General features: G+C 38.6%; 1 protein-coding gene across 4 annotated transcripts in view; it reads left to right on the top strand.

Annotated features, from left to right (window-relative positions):
* The first annotated feature begins 1,175 nt into the window (after positions 1-1,175).
* Positions 1,176-20,046, top strand: part of ERCC6L2 (ERCC excision repair 6 like 2) — a 59,016-nt gene continuing 40,145 nt past the window's right edge. For 3 of the 4 annotated variants that reach the window (XM_068423705.1, XM_068423708.1, XM_068423709.1), the window contains exons 1-9: positions 1,176-1,645; positions 5,085-5,509; positions 8,599-8,718; positions 10,130-10,323; positions 12,515-12,676; positions 13,911-14,118; positions 15,551-15,691; positions 17,234-17,347; positions 18,857-18,976. In XM_068423705.1, coding sequence (XP_068279806.1) covers positions 1,627-1,645; positions 5,085-5,509; positions 8,599-8,718; positions 10,130-10,323; positions 12,515-12,676; positions 13,911-14,118; positions 15,551-15,691; positions 17,234-17,347; positions 18,857-18,976 — 1,503 coding nt within the window. In that variant the 5' untranslated portion in view covers positions 1,176-1,626. The remainder of the gene's footprint in view (positions 1,646-5,084; positions 5,510-8,598; positions 8,719-10,129; positions 10,324-12,514; positions 12,677-13,910; positions 14,119-15,550; positions 15,692-17,233; positions 17,348-18,856; positions 18,977-20,046) is intronic. The other variant, XM_068423706.1, reaches the window with a different exon arrangement.

Genomic DNA, 20,046 nt, shown 5'->3' with positions numbered 1-20,046 from the left:
TGTGACTATAAAATAACAGCTGTACTCTGCATTGAAGAGTCCTTATTAAACACAAATATCTCTGTAAGAATCAAATGCAGCATTGTGTTTGTTAAACAAACACCTTGTGGTATAAGCACACATCTATCTTCAAACATGATGCAGTTTAAAAGCTTGCCTTAGAATCAGAGCCTATATTCTCACAGATTTCTCTAAGATGCTCTGAGGGCTGAAGCGTATTAAGTATCTGAGGTCATGGTAAAGTTATATTATGTTTATTTTGCCAAATTTTTACTCTGAAATATCATCCTGTTTTCAGCTTTGGTTTGATGATGGTATAGTTCTCGTCGCACTCCTTTGGAATTAATGCAGTTAAATGCATGACTACATGTATTTTTTAAAAACAATGTAATTTATTGGTTCTATATTACATTTTTGAACAACCTCCCGCAACATACATGGTGCCTGATGTTCATGCAGTTTATTGTTGCAGCAACTGCATTAGTGTTTTCATGCCTGCTATTCTCCCATTACTCTAATGTAACTGGCCAATCAAAGCCCATACATCTTTCATTAACTTCTGTTAAACAAAATTCTGGCTAATAGCACACAGTTTAAAGAAGGAACTTAACATTGCTCCAGGTTGCGAAGTCCTCATTACTCTTAGAGCAGGCAGGTAGCTGCCTGCATGTCAGCTGCACACAGGAACAGCACGTAGAGCCATGTACTTGAAAATGTATTGCCTTGCCTTGTTTCTGAAGATATTGTAGGATGTAGAATTTTGATTAGCCAGTCTGACTATCCATCTTCATTGCACGCAATTTTACTGCACATGCCAAAAAGATCATGTTTTATTCTCTAATGCTTTATCTCTCCTTAACATGTCATTAAAATGATTTAAGTTACTCAATCCCGCGTCCCAGGCCTGCACAGCACCGCCACACGCACCGCAGCCCACCCGGGCGTTTCTGTGCCCAAGCGCACCGAGTTTGGGGCGGGTGACACGGCCACAGCGCCGCGACGGGACAGGCCGTGAGCCCCACGCTTTGTCCCCGACACTTCCCCGCACCCAGACCGCTCCCCGGCCGCCTCTCGCGACACCACCAGCAAACCTCGCGATACTTCCCGCTCCTCCCCCTCACTGCCGGCTCCCGCCGGAACGCCGTACTTCCGCGCTGCTCCTCCCGCGGTACGGCTCCCTCCCCCGGGCCCTGCAGTCCGGCTGTAGCCGAGCGGCCGCGGCGGTGCGGGGCGACAGGCGCGGGGGCGAACGGGCCGCTTGTCCCCGTCCCCGGTTCCTGCCCGCACCCTACAGGGGCGGGGAGCGGGGGCCGCCCGGCTGTTATCGGGGCCGGCCGTGGTGCGGAGATGGGGGGAAACCGTCCCTTGCCCTCCCTGACACGCTGTGAGGTGCCCGCCGGGTGACTGCTCGGTGTCCCCTGGGTCGCCTCAGCGCCTTCCCGCTGTACCTTACCCGAGGGAGCGTGTGGCCTCCAGCGAAGGGGTGTGGGCGCTAGAGCGGCCCGCGTCCCCCTCCTGCGGCGGTAGGCCCCGAGAGCGGCGGGCCCGGCTGGCTTCTGGTCCCCGCATGCCCCCGCGTGCCTCCGCCCGCGGGCCCTGCTGGGCTTTGCACGGCCAACAGTAAAAATGTGTGATGATGTCCCAGGTAAGCATCTTCCGTGTGTCTTTCCAGAGCGATGTTCAGACGCTTATCGCTTACTCACGTTAGCCCAGGTGGAAAATGAGAGCAGGTGTGGAAGTTACGAGGAGCTTGGTAACCCATGGTGGGAGCTGGCTGTCAGTGCCTTGTGCGCACATCTCTGTGCCACAGTGCTGCGGGGTCTCGCCTGACAGCAAAGCTGAGGCGTTTGGATGTAAGGTATGGTGGTGTATATGTTTTAGACATAATCAGAGAGAAAACTTATTAAATCGGTTGTTTATCAGAAACATTAGAATTTGTTTCTTGGGACAATGGGGACAAGGGGGAATTCGAACCATCTCATTTGAAAGACATTTTAGGGATTGTTAGCCTCTTATTTACAACTTTGTAGTAGCTTTGCAATTTAAGAAGGGCAATGCTATTAAGAATTTCCTTGAATTTTGATTTTACGGTCATTCTTTGGAGTGTAAAAAAACGTTTGCACTCTACATTAAGTGGTCAAACCTATATAGTTAGAAAGCATCCATGGTACTTTTGCCTTTTTTTGTAGAGGAGTAGTTGTTGAAATGACCTAGTATGTGACAGTAGGCCATTATGAGCATAATTTAGTATGGTCAATACATATAATGGCACATTTCTTTCAACTGTGATAAAAGGGGTAAATATAAGCAGACATCTTAAATACCAGCTTTCTTCATTGATGGCAAGTGTGCTGTACCCATGCTAGGAAGCCATACCAGATAATTTTCTTCATTTTTAAAGATAGTGCCCTACATAAATTATAGTTCTGGTTCAAAACCCAAGAAGTTAATGAACCTGGCTAGTTAAAGTAACAACTCTTGCTTTGGCTTGTACAGCATTATTTTCTGGGGTTTTGTAGCAATGGTGTCCTTAATGCCATTGCTTTGCTTTTCTTTCCCTTTTTCTCATTCTGTTCCTTGTTTCTCACTAGATTTACAGTTTGGTAATAGTGAAACTGTTGTCCAGTGTGATTTATTCCACTTTGCACCTGGAACCCAAATTCTGACGAGTCATATGCAACTCATTAAACTCAAGTAAATGCTTAGTTAAAAACAAAGGCACTGTCATCTTAAATCATAGTTTTAACTTGAGAGTCTTTAATGTCACGTCACTTCAGATATTACTGTAAAAGAAAGTAATTACGGAAATGCTCTTTCTTACTTTAAACTTTGTTTTGCATATTCAACAGTGTATTGTATATAGCTGGTTTCATTTTTTCAGTCTTGCTTTTTGATTTTGAGAAATTGCTCAAAGATTAGATGCTACAGGATGAAGTTCGTGTGCACATTTCTTTGCATGGATTTGAGCATGTGTGAGAGACAGTACAAATGCCTTAAACTTTATAAGAGATTAGTTATGTATGATTTGTTGAATATAGTCTGTGTACTTCACCCTTTGCCTCAAAAAGATACGTTTGAGCTTCAAGTCTCTGAGAAGGTCAGCAGGAATGGCTGAAGGTATGGAGCAGCTTACGTACAGGTCACAGGGTGTGCGGTTGAACTTATCAAGGATGATGGGGGGTGTTACGAAAGAGATCTGCAAAGTGATGAGTCTAATGGAGAGGTTGTGGTTTATGATCTTGTTAGTATAAGAACTAATGGGCCATCAGTTTAGATTGTGGGATCCAAGTTCATAGCAGGCAAAAGCTTATCAGGTGTTAGAGAGCAGACCTGCAAAATTCATAGTCAGAAGACACTGAATGCAAGAAATCTGCATATGTTGAAGGTGGAATGGAGCTACTTGAGAGAGAAGTCCACTGGGGTTTGCTAAACAGACAAACCACACCTGGACCAGGAAATCTCTGTAGCTAAAAGAATACTTTAAGGACGAAGAATTTTAAAGAGAGGTATTCTGTATACTTGTGCTATTTTTATTGTTCCCTGGATGTCACCGTATGGCCACTGCTTGTTGCAGAATAGCGGGCTACGTGGATGTTTTTGTTTTCTTTTAGTGTATATAATTTAATTAATTTTTAAAAATGAAGTATAATTATCACTGATCTAACTAATATGTTGTGGAGAATAATCCTGTGACCATACGCTTCCAGGACCTCAGGAACTAGTGAGAAGAACCTATCTTCTCCTTGATTTTTTTGCACTGACACATAAAAATGGGGGAAGGTGGAGTTTCTTGCCTACAGGACTTCCTCTTTTCCTTACCTCTGAAAAGTAACTGAATTGACATACCCAGAAAGTTGTACTACCGCTGGTCATAGTTATGAAGTACGAATACTTGCTCTAATGCAAGATTTTTTGTCTCTCTCCTTCACGTAAAAACCTTAAGGTGCCTCTCACTGCTGCTGATAATGACTTTCTCAGAAGTCTTCAAGAACTTATTCCAAAAAATAGATAAGAAACAATGAAAGTTCTGAAAGTAAACATATTATGTTCCTCTCTTTGTTTTGGGACAGCTTAGAAGGGGAAGGTTGAAAATTGTTTCCACAAACACAAAAGGCCATCACTTCCTCAATTCAGATTTGGAAAACTTTGTGTGCAACCGTTATGTACTAGGTCTCTCTTTTTTACTATGAAGAGTGAAGGCCTTGCTTATTCTGATAGAGATATTTTGTTGGGTTTTTCCATGTCAGTATGATGTGAATTATTTGGACTCTGTTACACTGCTCTTCTTATCTTTCTCTGTTAGCAGCATTACACACCACTTAAAAAATTATCTTTGTGCATGAAATGTAAAACTGAGCTGAAAACGAAGCAGCTCAGTCACCTCTGTTGTTAATATTTGATATGCTGTATTAATATTGTAGTGAGACTACATAAAGGAACAGATTTTAACGGTTCCAGACTGGACAGCTATGTAACCAGTTTACTGAGAAATTAGCCACTTTGATGAACAATATAGGCAAATTATATGCTACTAAGTGTTCTTTAGAAACAACAGAAGTGTACCTTAACATAAAGTTTTTTTACCCCTTCCAGACTTTGTTAGGAGAAAGGTGATGTTTTGCTATGCGTTTATGTTTGTAAAACAATTTACTGACACTACAGTACTACCTTCAGGTAGATCAGAAGTGTATCTAATACAGAAGGCCTTTTTGACGAGTTCACATGATCTGTTAGTTGGACACTAAACCTACAGGCATCAGGATATTGGTGTTTGCCTGTGTGAAGCCACTGTGGAACAACTTAATGTATCAGAATATGACTTTTACGTGAGATTTTTTTCCAATAGACTATCAGATATTTATAAAATAGCAGCACTTCATCAAATTATAAGTTAATACTTAGCTCAGGATTTGGTTCTAAACAGTAATCAGTATCCTAATTCTAGTGCTGCCTTCAGTAAAATCTTTTATCTGAAGTTGTATGCATTTTGTCAAATTTATGTCCCATGTTTTATTAGCGTGACAGAATGAAATACTTTGTACGTGTGGCCAGTTTATCACTCTCTGTGTTTGTTTTTTTTATAGATAATTGGCATATTGGGGAGAAATGCCTTGCCCCTTGTCTTGAAAATGGGAAACTTCACGAAGGAACAATATCCTCTATTGAAAAGGACAAGAATGGAAAATCATTTGCTGTTGTATCATTCTTGGAGTCCGAAGAAAGGAAAATACTAATAACTAAACTCCGTAGAGTCAAAACCAGTAGGGGACCCTGGAAGAGCTTAATATTTGATGATGGTGATCTGGAAAAGCCTTATTTTCCTGACCAAAATCTTCCATCTCCTGCAGTTGCTTTTAAATTATCTGACAATGGCGATTTTATCCCATATACAATTAACAGATACCTGCGTGATTATCAAAGGGAAGGAGCCCAATTTCTGTACAGGCACTATGCTAATAAAAGGGGGTGTATTCTTGGAGATGATATGGGCCTTGGAAAGACAATACAGGTATTCTTTTTGATTGTTACATTGTGAGAACAGATCATTTTTTTGGCAGTGTGTTTTGTGTGAGATGTAAATCTTTTTTAAAAATAATGTATTTAAGAAAAGCCACCTCAGTGGAGCTTAACCTTCCTTGTCTGTTGTGGAGTTGGAGGAGGCAGGACGCAACCGTCCAAGACAGCACTTAAAGCCAGGAGCTGTTGCTATATTTAAGATTCAGTTCTGACAGACCACAAAACTGGGTTGTGGCCCCTTTTAGTGTAAGTACGGGCAGTTACATTGGTTAAAATGTTAGTATTCATTTTATGTTGAATGTACTTTGAGGATTGCTACCTGTGCATCATGAAAGTAATTTGCACTGGAGTATGCTAAAACTACAGCTCTTCTATTGACTGTAGCTTTTTAAATGTTTTTTTCCTTTTTTTCTGTGGAAACCAATAGTTTGACTGTACTGGGAGCGAGAAGGAGCAGACGCATTTACTCTGATCTCTGGAATAAGTGCTTAAGATGTTCTATGTTATTTTTATCGCTCTTTGGGAAATACAACTTGGGTTGATGAAAGGACAAAGTATAGCTGGATTTTTCCATTATGCCTTGAATCAGTGTGGCCCAAAGGATTTATTTATTTTACTAAAATTAGGCTGGTTTTATGTTTGAAAATTCTCTTTAATCTGTCTGGTTTTAAGTTAGCAGCTTGAATCTTATGGTGGCTAGTCTTTGTCCCCCTGTCTTTTCCTACCTCCACATGTCAAATGCAAGCTCATTCCTTCACTGACAAATCCTGGCTGTAGGGTCATTTCCCCTTCTATTTAGGAGAATGTCGACGGACACCCATCAGTGCAAAGAAGTATTGTTCTGTAGCAAACTTGACAAGAGGACTGACTGAACTAAACTGGCAAAGTTTCTGGGTAGAGCATTTAGAGGTGCATCATGGATTTGTGTAGCTGCTGATGATCTGTTAATAGATGTTTATTAAAACTAAACCACATCCATTTACCTTATGTTTTACCTAAGCTTGACCATGTTTCTTGTCCATGACAGTTTAAGAACTTGGTAGTTACGGAAGTTTGTTTCTGCTCAGAACTGCAAGTATATGATTTCATATAGTAAGAAGTATCTATATAAGGTAGCAGTAAACTGAGGGGGAAAAATTCTTGTCTTGCTTCCATCTCTTGTTTTTTGAATCTCAGAACTGATTCAGTAATGACCTGGTCACATTTATCACAGAGTGACAGTGTGTTCTTGTCTGGAATTCACATCCAATAGTTACTTCTTTTAATCACAGTGTCAAGTTTGCAGAAGAAAGAAGTATTGAAGAATATCTTGTGTGTTTTTTATAAAACACAGTATTTGTGGTTTTCAAGTTCACTATGGGAAAGGCAGTTCAGTGGATATGAAGTAGGAGAAGATTTCACTTGTTTAGAAGAGATTAGTATGTATGAAAGAATAAATATTAGTTAAACTTCATCAAGTAGCAGGTAACTGATCTAGTCTTGTAGAAAACTTGTCTTATGTTTGTCAGTTGGCTGAACCTTTTTATTTCTGAATTATAGGTTGATTTATGAGATGAAGACTTTTCTAGAAAACTTTTGCATTTTAATATTCTTTGTACTTCTGACCTGTTTTTTGCTTAAATGGCCTGACTGTATGGCTCTTTCATTTCAAGCTGAAGTTGAGGTGGATGCATATAGAATAATGTTGTTTCTTAACATGGTTGCAGTAAGTTCAAGTTTCCTGTTAAGACCCTTAGGTTGCTTCCTGCTTTATCTGGAAGAGCCAAAGCCAGAGTTGTCCTCTTACAGCCTGTCGCTATTCTTACAAATTTGTGATGCATAATTCTTCCAAAAATGGAGGATCTGGAACACACATGAAGATTTTATGTTCAGTGGAATTTTATTCTTATTCTTGAAAGGATGACAAAAAAAAATTAAAGTCAAACAACATGTGCAAACTTGCAGTTCCTCTTAGCATCAGTTTATATGAAATATTATGTATAAAAATGTTTGGTTTTCTTCTACATATCTCTTTCACACCCTGTGGTCCCATATATGATGGGTTTCCTCTCTCTTCTACTCATCTGCATTTACCCTTCTCAGTTATTTTTCCTGCATTTCGGCAGTCTTGGCTGGTTCTTTTCCCCACATCGTTAGAGGGTGAAAGCTCTGGAAAGTTCCTCTTTTTTTTGGAAAGCAACAGATGACAGTTTTACATCTGCCCTGCTGTGAGCAGCGGTGTAGCAGCTGCAAAAGGAAGCAGCTGGAGCTGGCTGCTCAGAGTAAAGGGGGCCTGTTGAATTTTCGAAAGAAGGGCACCTCTCTGATAATGCATCTGCTTCTTGCTGCTGCTTAGCCCCATGGATACCAAGTGGGTTTTACAGATTTGAATGTTCTGGCCAGATATCTCTGTGCCTTCCTCCTGTTTTGGATTACCATTGGACCAGCTTGGAATAACCTGTGCTGGCATGTTTGTCCCCACTGGTCTATTATAAGTGTTTCCTTATAATCAAAGGGAAATCACCTTGACTGGTTTGAGGCAGAGAATATAGGCCCAAACACAACAGAAAGAACTGGTTTTGAAGTTAACAACAGGAATTGGAAGGAATGGAACATACAGAAAACAACATATTTGTAAAAATCTGACCTCTGGTTTAAACCTCTTCTTTCTTTTGCAGAAGTAGTGTTTGGAGTATAGTTAGCAAGTGTCTCTTCCTTCTGTTTTCTCATCCAGGATTCAAGTGTCCTCCTGAAAATGGAGGAAAATTGCAAGATGTGCCTTATCTCTAGTTTTTGCTGGCTCATTCATAATCTCTTTTGTGTTTTTGGAACTTCTCCACTTAAAGGGTGAAAGAGTACCATAGAGCAATTAATTGCTCTTATAATGAATTCAGGATTCTCCAAGGGAAGGGGTTCCAATTTTAAAAACAGATTGATTTCAAACAAACAAAACCCCAAAACAAGCGAAAAAAAACCAATCCCCCCAAACCCTCTTTCTAAATCTCATCCAGGATTTTGTCCTAAACGTTTATTTTCAGTGGAACTGACTCACTTTCTGTTTGCATTTTTGTACATAATCACTGAGTTGTTTTCTTTCTCAAGGTCATTTCGTTTTTGGCTGCAGTGTTGCACAAAAAGGGAACACGTGAAGATATTGAAAATAATATGCCAGAATTTTTACTGAGGACAGTGAAAAAAGAATCAAAATGTAACCCCAAGAAGGTACAGCTTTTAGTGATACAAGCTTAAGGATTTTGGTATAAAGCAATACTTAGATTTTTTTTTTCTGTTTGTTTGCTTTAGGAGTTCATGTGTATTCATTTTTAATATTCAGCTACTTAGGTAGATTAGGGTTTCATGGCATTCCTAGCAGTGTTAGGGAAGCCTTCAGTTTTCCAGATTGTCATAATGCATTATCTAACTGTTACTGTGCAATCTGTTAATACTGTTGATCTGCACTAACACAAAACATTTGGAAATATCTGGATAAAATTTGTGGCTGGAGTACTTTGAAAAGCCCATGTCAGTGAGTAGAAAATTATAGTTTTGTGTTTCTAAAGTACAAAAAGCACGTGTGTATATATTAACATAATATTTGAATAATTAAGGCAAATGAACGTCTTTCGTAATGTCAGAAGTAAGGCTGACTGATAATCTAGGTAATCAAATACAACAAATGAAGGTACATGTAAAAGTTCTGTGTGAACGAGAGAAATCTGAAGATCATTTTAATTCTACTCATCACAGGGCCCATGCAATTTCTGTTTTCCACTGCTATTTTTATTTTACTGGAATAATTGGAATATTTAAATGGCAGAATGGTTCATATGACACTGGCTCTGTGAATAATGGATATAGGTTCCTCAGGAAAGACTGGCAGAGAAGAAGAGATGAAGGAATAGCACTTCATGGTGAAAAAAAAAATAGGAATGCGTCCAACTGGAAATAAGAAGAAATTCACTTTGAGGACAATTAAGTATTGGAACAGGTCACACAGAGAGGTTGTGGATCACCCCATCCTTGGGGATTTTGAATACCTGAGTAGGGAAGGCCCTAAATATCTGAATTCAGTGTTGCACCAGCTTTGACTAGAAAGTTGGATTAGAAACTTCCCGAGATCCCTTCCCACCTCATTGATTTTATTATTCTATGATATTATGTGATTTGTACGAGCTGTCTTAAATTTTTAAAGCCTTTTCAGGTCTTTCTGTTTTGAAATCATATATTGACTAGACTTGTGGATTGAAGGAGGCTGCTTACCCCCTTCATCCTTTTGTTTTCTCCATCTGTGAAACATTTTATGGTACACAGATACGGATGCTATAACAAAGCAAAGTGATAGTATCTCATGTCCTGTTGCAGTTGTTAAAGTATAATTTGAGTAAGTAGCACTGCTTTGGTATCTTTTGTATTATTGTTTTTCTTCTGTACCGTTTGGATAATCTGAGTAAACTGATTACTTTTGAATTTATATTGATTCTTCAGACATTTTCTATACTATGCTTCGAAGTGACAGAATTAAACATTCAAACTATAAAGCAATAAAATAAATCTCAAGATTTTGACTTTTCTTACTGAGATAGTGCTGTGTTGTAGTTTCTCCAGTAATATTATAACAGCTATTTGTTTTTAGACTTTCCTCATAGTGGCCCCTCTTTCAGTGCTGTACAACTGGAAGGATGAGTTAGACACATGGGGGTACTTTAAGGTCTCTGTCTTACACGGCAGTAAAAAGGATGATGACTTGAGTCGCATCAAGCAAGGGAAATGTGAAGTTGCCCTTACAACATACGAGATACTTCGCCTGTATTTGGATGAATTAAACAGGTATTGATTTTAATGTATTTTTCTACACACAGAATTTTGACTGTCTTAAGTGTGCATTGTTCTTTGCAAGTACTTATTCTTTCTGTGTAATGTATTTACTGTTAGACCCAGTGACTCCTGTTGAAGAGGAGAATCCCATTTAACTATCTTTGGAGAGTTTACTCTATACTTTCTTAGTAGTGAGATGCTTGGAGAAGTTTGAATAGTTTTCATGAAGCTGGTTTGCTGTTAACTCGTTCATGAAGTATTCTCCGAAAGATGCAGGAATTGTCTGCCTAGAAACTGGTGGTAGCTAAAAGATATGCAGAAGATATTTCTATCATTCAGTATGGTGTAAGGAGAAAAAAATCTGGAATTTTTAGCAAATGTTCAAAATGTATTTTCCTTGTTATTTGCACTTTTCACCAGCTTGGTGAAATTCTTGAGTCCTAAAAACTTCGCAGTATAAGATGTGTGTATGTGTCTGTGTGTGTAGTTCTAAATACCTGATGGACTTACCAGAATCAAGGTCTTTCTGACAACAGATTGTATTGGACATCCTACTTTATTTGCTCCATAGGTGTCAACATTTTCAAACTAGGAGCGTTGCCTTTCCTTTGGCTATGTTCAGGAGTACTTAGCCTCTCATCTCATCCTAGTGGTCCTCTTTCCTTACATCATCTTGGAAGCAGGGTACAAGTTGCTTGAATAGCTAATAGTAGCAGCTTGCCCTTAGCAGCTGGTGTTGTCAGTGGCTCTGCAGATCTTGTCGTTTTAGGTGTTGGGAGAGGTCCGGGCCACTGCGAGTGTCCTAGTCTTCTGGACAGCCATCACGAAAACAATCAGATCTCCAGCTCTGTCTGTGCTCAGGTCTGAAAAACAAGTGCAGATGGGAGAAGACTAAAGGCATTGTGTTACCAGTACCCTAATTCTTACTGTTGTTTTTCTGAGGAACTCTTCAAGATTGGTCATTGAATAGACAGTGATCAGGAAATAGGTGCATGTGCAGAGCAGATCTGGTGTGTGACTGATTGCTTGCAAATACGTTACTTCAGCATGCAGCTTTACCAAACTGTTTCTGCAGAGCGTGGGACTGAATGGGCCTATGATCTTGACACTGGAAGAAGCTATGTGTCTTGCTTAGCTAGAATGATGGATTGGCCTCAAAAACTGGTCTAAAATGGTTAATTATCACTAATAAGAATATGTAGACTGAGTTATGTATGTAAATCAGCATAATGAGAGATTAAGTTGAAGGAGCTGGCATATGGTTGTCTGTTAGGCTCCTTTCAGAAACTCCAATTTTTAGCAGATTTTATGAATGTGAGGAACACAGATATGAATGAATGTATTTAGCAGGCGTCAAAAATGACCCGAGATCTGCCTTCAGATTAGTGCAGCCTTCTCAGGAGAGAGGTCTCCTAAAAATTTTTGCTGCTTGAAGATTCATCAAAGTGGATGTAATTTTGTTCTGAAATATTTATTCATATATATAAAAGGATCTCATAAAGTTAATAAATCTCTTCCTACTGACTTCATGATTTAAATTAGGTTCACAGTATTCAGGTCATTCTACCTCCAAGTTTTATGCCTGAACTGACTGCAAAATATCTTTCGGTCCCTGCTTCTAGATATGTTCCTCCTAGTCACAAAAACACAAAATATTAAAACTCCTCTGCCATATTGGTATCATGTAGATATTAAAGAAGTTGCATGATGCTTTCATGTAGGAAACCAAGCAGATTGAAATGCTTTCAGTCTGCTGCTCAGTACACGGGATAGGTTTTGTTGGAAAAATGAAGCACAACTGTGTTAAGCGTGTTTCAATAGTTTACCTTCAGAGATTTATTTAGTTTTTCTACATCTTACTTATGAGTGGAAGCAGTGCTGGTGAGATGTGGTGTATTGATTGCTCCAGATATTGAAAGCTGCTTTCTTCACAGAAAGCATTTGATACACTTAAGAGTAGTCCATTTATTTGGCTGTATAGTTTAGCCATTATACTCAACTATGGCGACTGAATTTACTAAACAAACAGAATATAAGGAAACTAAGTACTATAATACAATGTAAAACAGGAAAACCAAGTAGCAGTGTTTTATAATAATCACAGCTACGTGTGTGGCTGACTTCACTTTCTATGTGTATGTGGGCTGTGGGCTGACGGGATAAGTAGTTTCAGTGAATAACAATATTTGTTGTTGATCTGCAGTGTAGAATGGTCTGCTGTGATAGTGGATGAAGCACATAGAATCAAGAATCCAAAGGCTCAAATAACTCAAACCATGAAGTCATTAAAATGCAGTGTTCGCATAGGTCTTACTGGAACCGTTCTTCAAAACAATATGAAGGAACTTTGGTGTGTTATGGACTGGTAAATAAAATATCTTTTTTTATTATTTAAACACCTGTATATGTTAACCATGCAGTGGGACTGGGGTAGGGCTGACTGATTTGGACGCATCTGTGTCAAAAAAAACAATAAATCACAACCCTCCCCCAAAAAAACCCAGGTTTTTTTGAGAATGTGAGTATGGTTTTCCATAGTTATACTGGAGGTAAGCTCCTGGTAGATACATCTGCAGTATATATTTTGCAGTTATTTAATAAATTTGGTGCTCCTTTTATCATGTTTTCTTTGGGGAATTTGGGAAGCAGTTAAAGTTATTTTCTTTTTTCCCCTATGTTTACCTTTCTTTTTTTAAGGACACTATTTTCTTCTTGTTCGTTTCTCTTCTACACTGTAGATTGAGAATCATTACACAGTTTTGAACAACGTTGTGCCTTTGCTCTGTCCATGTGCAGGTCGTTCTGACTTACTTGGAAGTTGAGAGTAATAATATTTTGCTGTTTTTCAAGATGCACAAGTGCACATATTTGGAAAGCAACAGTCTTGTCCAGGAAAACTTTTAATGGAGAGGGAGAGATGGAAATAAACCTAGATATAAATCTAAACATAGAAGACTTACTGGGCATGCTTTACAGAGGAGGAAAAAAGCAAACATGCCTTAAATATAAGGAAATACAGACTGATGAAATATTAGGAAAGAAATACTTTTAACAGTAAGCTTAGTGTTGCATCCTGTGCTGATAGTAATAGATTGTTCTAATACGTGGTGCTGCCAATGTTAACCAAATTTTTTCCTGTTAGGTTTGCTAGGATTTTATTTATAAACTGCAATAGCTGCATAACCTGATTTTAATAAAACCAGTAAAAATTGAAAACATGACTGCTTAGCTTCCAATTTAGGCTCCTGAACAGTAGCAGCCTTGTAGTTTAGAGGTTCTATATACTTGTGACTTCTGTTGCTCTGCTGAGCTTTAGTTGTTTTGGAGATGGCAACCCTTTTCTAAGGGACTCTCTTAACATTTGAGGATTACAGTAAGTAGATAAAAAAATGGCATGTCTGGCAGTAGTATTTGTTTCTATTTATATACACAATTTTTATTAATTTCTCTAGTGATTGTTAATTTAAGATCTCTTGCTGTTAGCCAGAAAGTTTATGGTATGCTTTTAATCAATGGAGAAGGATAGACTGCCTTGGAGTAAAGAAAATGCTGTTATTCCTTCGCACACACACATACACCCCCTTTTGTTTTTTTAATAGGGCTGTACCAGGACTTTTGGGTAGCAGACTACATTTCAAGAAGAAATTTTCTGATCCAGTGGAGCATGGCCAGAGGCACACTGCAACTAAAAGAGAGCTAGCAACAGGTCGTAAGGCCATGGTGAAGCTAGCAAGAAAAATGTCTGGCTGGTTTCTGAGACGTACCAAAGCGCTTATCAGTGATCAGTTGCCAAAAAAGGAAGACAGAGTAAGAGCGCCTGCACATTTCAAATACAATGCTAATGAATATATCTCTTCTTTCTTGTTTTTGTTGCGTTTTTTCTCTTTCATCATGCCTTTATTAGTTTATGGTTTTCTTTTGGACTTAACGAATTTAAGAAGAACCCAGAGCCTTGGAAAAAATGCCCATGCAGTAGTGTGCTTTGTTCACATAATTACTACGATTGCTTGTTGAAATGGAGTTAATCAAGCATGAAAATGCTTGGCTAGACTTCTGACTAGTGATTTACACATCTGGTTTATGTGCAGTTTTGTATTTATCTGTGCAAACCCAATGCAATGTATGTAAATCTCTTGAAATTCTGTGTAGGACTTCTGAATTTGCAGCTTGACACGTTGTACATAGAACAGTATGCTTTTCATTTTTAACTCCCTCATTTTCGATCAGTAAATTAAAGAAAACCCCCAAACCTAAAGCTGATTGTTGATAGGTCTGTAATCCTGTTCATCTAATGGTATTATAAATATTATATAAAGTAAGAATACTTATGAGTATAGCTAAGAGTTCTGATAAATTCTTATTAGATATATTTGTGCTTTCCTTCTAAGTAGACAAACACATTCGTTTGCAGCTGGTTTTGTTTTCAAAATTTTGTATTTATTCTTCATCCTTAGTATATAATAATGTTGTCTAAACTGTCTTCTGAAGGAAAGATTAACACAAACGTCAGTCAGTTGCTTTTCTAAATCTAGCAGGTTTTATTCTTTTCATTCTCTTGTTCATGTGAGTATATGTTCAAGTTACTGCTGTATTATTACAGCTCAGCATGATGCTGCTGCTGTGTGGGTGGCCTACCTTAAGGAATGATCTTGGGATTTCTGTCTCCTGCTGCTTAAGACTAAAGATGTCATGGAGATGCCACCCATGGTCTCTAAGAGGGATAAGAGTTTTGGCCATAGCACTGTGTAGATCCTTGCCTTCTCATTGCTTATTCTGTTTGTCCTGCCTGTGGTAGTGCCCTACAACAGCTAGTGCCTAAAAAGAGGAAAGAAAGGGTAAATTAAGCAACTGGCAAAGCAGAGGGGAATCCTTAATTACAATTATGCATTTATTTCTCGTGCTTTTCCCTCCTCCCCCTATACCTCCACAAAAGCCATACTGAAAGATTTATAGAAACCTAACAGCAGGTTGTTGTACCTTAATACTGTTACTCTTTGTAGAATTTTGGGAGGGGATAGAATAACTATACATACATTTTTGGCTACAATTTAATACTATTTTTGTGTCAAGATCCAGATTTTTTCATTTGGTGGTTGAATAATTTAATGTAACTATTTGAGCAAATGTGTTTTTGTTTTCTACTGTATTTTCAATGTTTCATGTTTTTTGATGCAGTGCTCTTTGCTTTTCATAGTATGCTGCACATAATTATGTTTTGGGGGTTCTCTCTCTTTGGCAGATAGTATACTGTTCCCTGACTGAATTCCAGAAAGCGGTGTACCAGGCTGTGCTAGAAACAGAGGATGTAAGCTTAGTATTACGAGCAGGAGAGCCCTGTAGCTGCAACAGCGGCAGTAAAAGGAAGAACTGTTGTTACAAAGTAAGAACTTGCACTGTTTGGATTTTAGAACATAGTCTTTATGTTTTGAGTGGTGGATTGGTTTTCTCGAGAGATTCTCTGCTGATGAAGAGCTGATTGAAATGGCTGTGTGGTTGTAGGCCTCCTGTTTGGGAAATCCCAACTGGAAACGTGGGTGGTTGCATTGCAAGCATGATGGAGTTAGGCACTCTGGGATTACAGCAAAGCTGCTTTGCCTGCCCTGAGCAGGTGGTTGTTATTTATGTGGTAAATTCTAGATTTGTTGTATTAATAAGTGCACCTGTGAAACAGTTGATGTTCACAAGGATATTGCATTAGGATGCTTGGCATGTGTCAGGTGTGCTGCTCCCATGCTCCTCAGGCGGTCAGTGCAGAAACTGCAAATCAGAGGCATCCTGGACCCAGGAGGTTGGGCTTTGCTTGTGTTATAACTGCAGTTGGATTGTGTCTTTCTGTGCCACTAAACATGCGCTTTGCTGAGCTTCATTGAAGAGAGATCTCCTGACATAGAGCCATAGAGCACAAGCAGAACTTTGTTCACGAGTAACAGCTCTGTAGATTTCTTCTATCGTCTCTGGACTTCATTAACACTCAATTAGTCTAGCTTTGTATTTGTTTTGTCCATATCCCTCAGTCACCTCAGATTAAGCACGTGTTTTTAACGTTTAGAAGTATATGTCTCATACTTCTCCCTATTTTCTTTCTGGCATGTTTTGATTCTTGTATAGTGTTTTTTTTTCCAAATGATGTAGCGTATTCAGTCTTCTGCATCTTTCTTTAAAAACAGTCCCTCTACCGGACTATTTAATGTTCCATGGATCCTAGCCTTAGTTCTTTGCATGCTTCTGTTTCTCATGATGTTTTGTAGGAAGAAGTAAAATGCTGTTGAGCTAAATTCACAAAGGGCATTAGGCAGGCCTGCAGATACTTAAGTGCTCTTGTGGACCATCGTATTCCAAAGTTAACCATGAAATTTAGTAACTTGAGAAGGGAAAGGAAAAAGAATATTGGTCAAATCGGCCAACCATAACCAGAAAAATAGCTGATGCTGTTGCTGCTGCGTTGTAGAATGTTTGAAGTTGTTTGAATTACCTTACTTGAGATGTTTATAAAACTTTATACATTTCTGCTGTAGAGAAAAGTAAAGTTAGCAGTTGTAGGGTAAGAAGTCATTCAAACAGCTCTGGTTTGATTTACATTTAAATCAGTTGTAAAGTTACTGTCTTTTTGTCTACCAAGGAATTCTTGCTTATCTTAGTAATTTCTGTAGATATCACGCTCTTTGAATGTTTAGCGAACTATGAACATAGCTGTGGGTTTTTTCTCTTTTTGAAAAGATGTTTTCTATCAATAGGATCACAAAGGCGAGGGGGGAAAAAAACCTTGTTGCGTTTTTGTTAGAAATATAGTATGCATCTATTTGGGATTGCTAATGCATTAAACCTTGTAAGAATAGCACTTATTTTAGATTGTTTCTTATTTTCAGGATATTTGCATAAACTTTTTCAGGATTTGCATAAACATTCTTTTTTTTTTTAATAGGTAAATGCTTATGGTGAAGCGATTAAGTCACTGCGCTTCAGTTACCTGACAATCCTACAGAAGGTTGCAAATCATGCTGCACTGCTGCAGACGGACAACACTAGCAAGCAGCAGGTTAGTTTCAGAAGTATCTAAAAAATACTTGTGGAAAATGGGATGAAAACTCTTGAACGGAAATTGCTGCTGGCCTCCTTTTTAAGTCTTAACTAACTGAAATTAAGATATTTTGCAAAATTCCTTTTCCATTCAGTAGTTCAGTATGTAGCCCTTATTTAATAGATAGAAATGCTGCACAACAGTATGTTGATTTAGTTGATGCATATCTGAAAACAAGGGTTATAGAAACATTAGAGAGCTTTAGGGTGAAGAGTAATTTTTAGTGATTTCTAATAATGCCTTTTCTGTTCCATTTATGATAAGTGCCTAGTAAAAGGAATGTCTTTGTGCAAATGAATAAATAATAAGCAATTAGAATGTGTTGTTTTTCTCTAGTATTTTATATTCAGAGCTGAGTTTCGTTAAATAACGAGAAGCATGTTTTAGTAGAAAATGCTCAGTAAGAGAACAGAATCAGTTTATCCTGTTACTGTGGCAAGTAACCTGCAAGACCCACAAATGTCAGAGTTCTTAAAAATGCTTCTGTGTGATCCTTAAGATCCAAAAAGGAACAAAGGAATTTAGGGATGTTACCACTTCTCAGAATCTGCAAGGGGATGGAAATGAGAAAATTGTAGCTAACTTTGGCAAGTTTGTTCCATTAAAGCAGTTTGGCTTTTTAGGAAATGTTACTGTTAGTGTCCAGGGCCTTATACACAGTAAATATTCAAATGTTTTCAGGGTTGTAGTTTTTTTTTTTTTTTATATTGTATGTGTAGTTTTTGTTGTAATAAGATTTGAGAGTTTAAATAGCCACTGAAATAACAATATATGAGTATTTTGAGACTTACTATGTTGTACGGCATACATAAATTATTAACCTCTCCAAAAATCTACTGAAGAAACTGGTAATTGGCAGTATTTCTTACCTTTAATACTAAAGTCCATCATGTGTATTATTTTTAGGTGAGAGATGAGATCTTTTCTGCTCCGCTGGTAAAGTAGGCTTAAAGTGTGTGGGCACGTTGAAGTTGAGAGCTACCCAGATTCAAGCAGTGGAGCTTTAATGTGGCTTTTGAACAGTTTAACTGCATTTCCCATATTGTTTTTTGTCATATCGGTGGGACAGTATGTAATTCCCGTATTGGCTTATCATGCCAGAGACTCACGAGAAATGCTGGTACACAACTGTTGGGTTATGCAACCCTCAAGCTGACAGAATTCTTGAGACTGACAATTCTGACCAGTCCTATTGCAGTCTCTGCTCAGGAGAAGAAATTTTGGGCATCTCTTACTCTAGTAACTGGAATCCATGGTTTCAGATTAAGATCCTCTTTCTTTTTTAAATGAAGCAAACCAAAACACACAGGAAATGTTTTATCCAGCACTTCAGTAGTGAACTGAATAAAAACACATAACTTTCTGCTTGAAAGAGCTTCAACCTGTTTAACTCCTTGTACGGCTTACTGGTATCCCAATGTAGCTCTAATTTTTAACGCCTATTCAAACTTTCTGCTTTTCTTCCAGGAAGCGCATATCAAACGGGTGTGCAGCCAGGTATTTTCCAGTTTTCCAGATTTTGCGCAGTTAAGCAACAATGCAGCCTTTGAAACAATTTCAGACCCAAAGTACAGTGGAAAAATGAAGGTAAATCTGTTCTTTAGAGGAAGAATAAGCATTAGTAATAGTAGTAGATCTGCAGCTGTAGTATATGGATATAAGAAAATATACACCTAATAGTTGTGGTTTTTTAATCATTCTGTTTATGGTGGTGGTACCACAGCAGAGATCTCCTGTCTTCAATCAGGGTGCCTCTGGGCAAAGCCTGGATAAGAATGATCTGTGATGCTGAGGTATCCTAAGATGTTAGCTTCACATATTTAGTAGTGGTTGCGGAAATGAACCTTGCAGTCAAGGGGATTGGGATCATAACATTATGACAGATAGTTCCATGAAACCATCAACTCAGTGGCAGTCGGAAATGTTTGGGGAAGGAAAAGAGAGCAAAACAAAATCCTTATGGACTTAATGATTTGTGCCTGCCTTCAATACTGTGATTGGTTCCAGTCCCTACTCTCAAAATGCATGTGTTAGACCTTTCGAAGGTTCAGAGGAGGGCCACTAAGGTGATCAGTGCTGTGGGACAGAAGCAACCAAGTAGACTGGGACTCTCCAGCCTGCAAAAAATGTCTGAGGATGAATCTGAGAGGGACGATCATGAGTAGTATGGAACCGGTGAAGCTGTACTGAGTGCTTACTGTCTTTTCTAACCCTTTGGACATCAAATGAAGCTAATGGGAGACAGGCTAAAGATGAATGAAATAAATGTATTAAGTGTAAACCTGTAAAACTCCTTACCTCAGAAACTGGTTTCAGAGGGGAACAGGATGAATAACTGAAGGATGTCTAATGTAGCTAATTAAAAAGAAAACCATATTAGGTTTAGGAGTGTTCTTGAGCTGAGAGTAACTGGAGGGTGAGAAGCTATGCAGAATGGAGTGTACTATATTTTTGCTCTCTCTATAAACCTGGATATTCGCAGTTACTGGTTGGGACTGGAGGAGAGGCAGTGGCCAGGCCATGTTTTTTGTAACAGTAATGGTTGTTATCACTGTACTGATTTGTTATTATGCAGGCAACATCCTTCTTTTCTGTTATTGCATACATGTGAAAGGCCCGCGTATTACCTTTGTTATATACACTTTGTTATCTCATGA

Source organism: Nyctibius grandis, chromosome Z, assembly GCF_013368605.1.
Source record: "Nyctibius grandis isolate bNycGra1 chromosome Z, bNycGra1.pri, whole genome shotgun sequence".
NCBI lineage: Eukaryota > Metazoa > Chordata > Aves > Nyctibiiformes > Nyctibiidae > Nyctibius > Nyctibius grandis.
The sequence above is the reverse complement of the archived record's forward strand: the minus strand, read 5'-3'. Positions and strand labels throughout refer to the sequence as shown.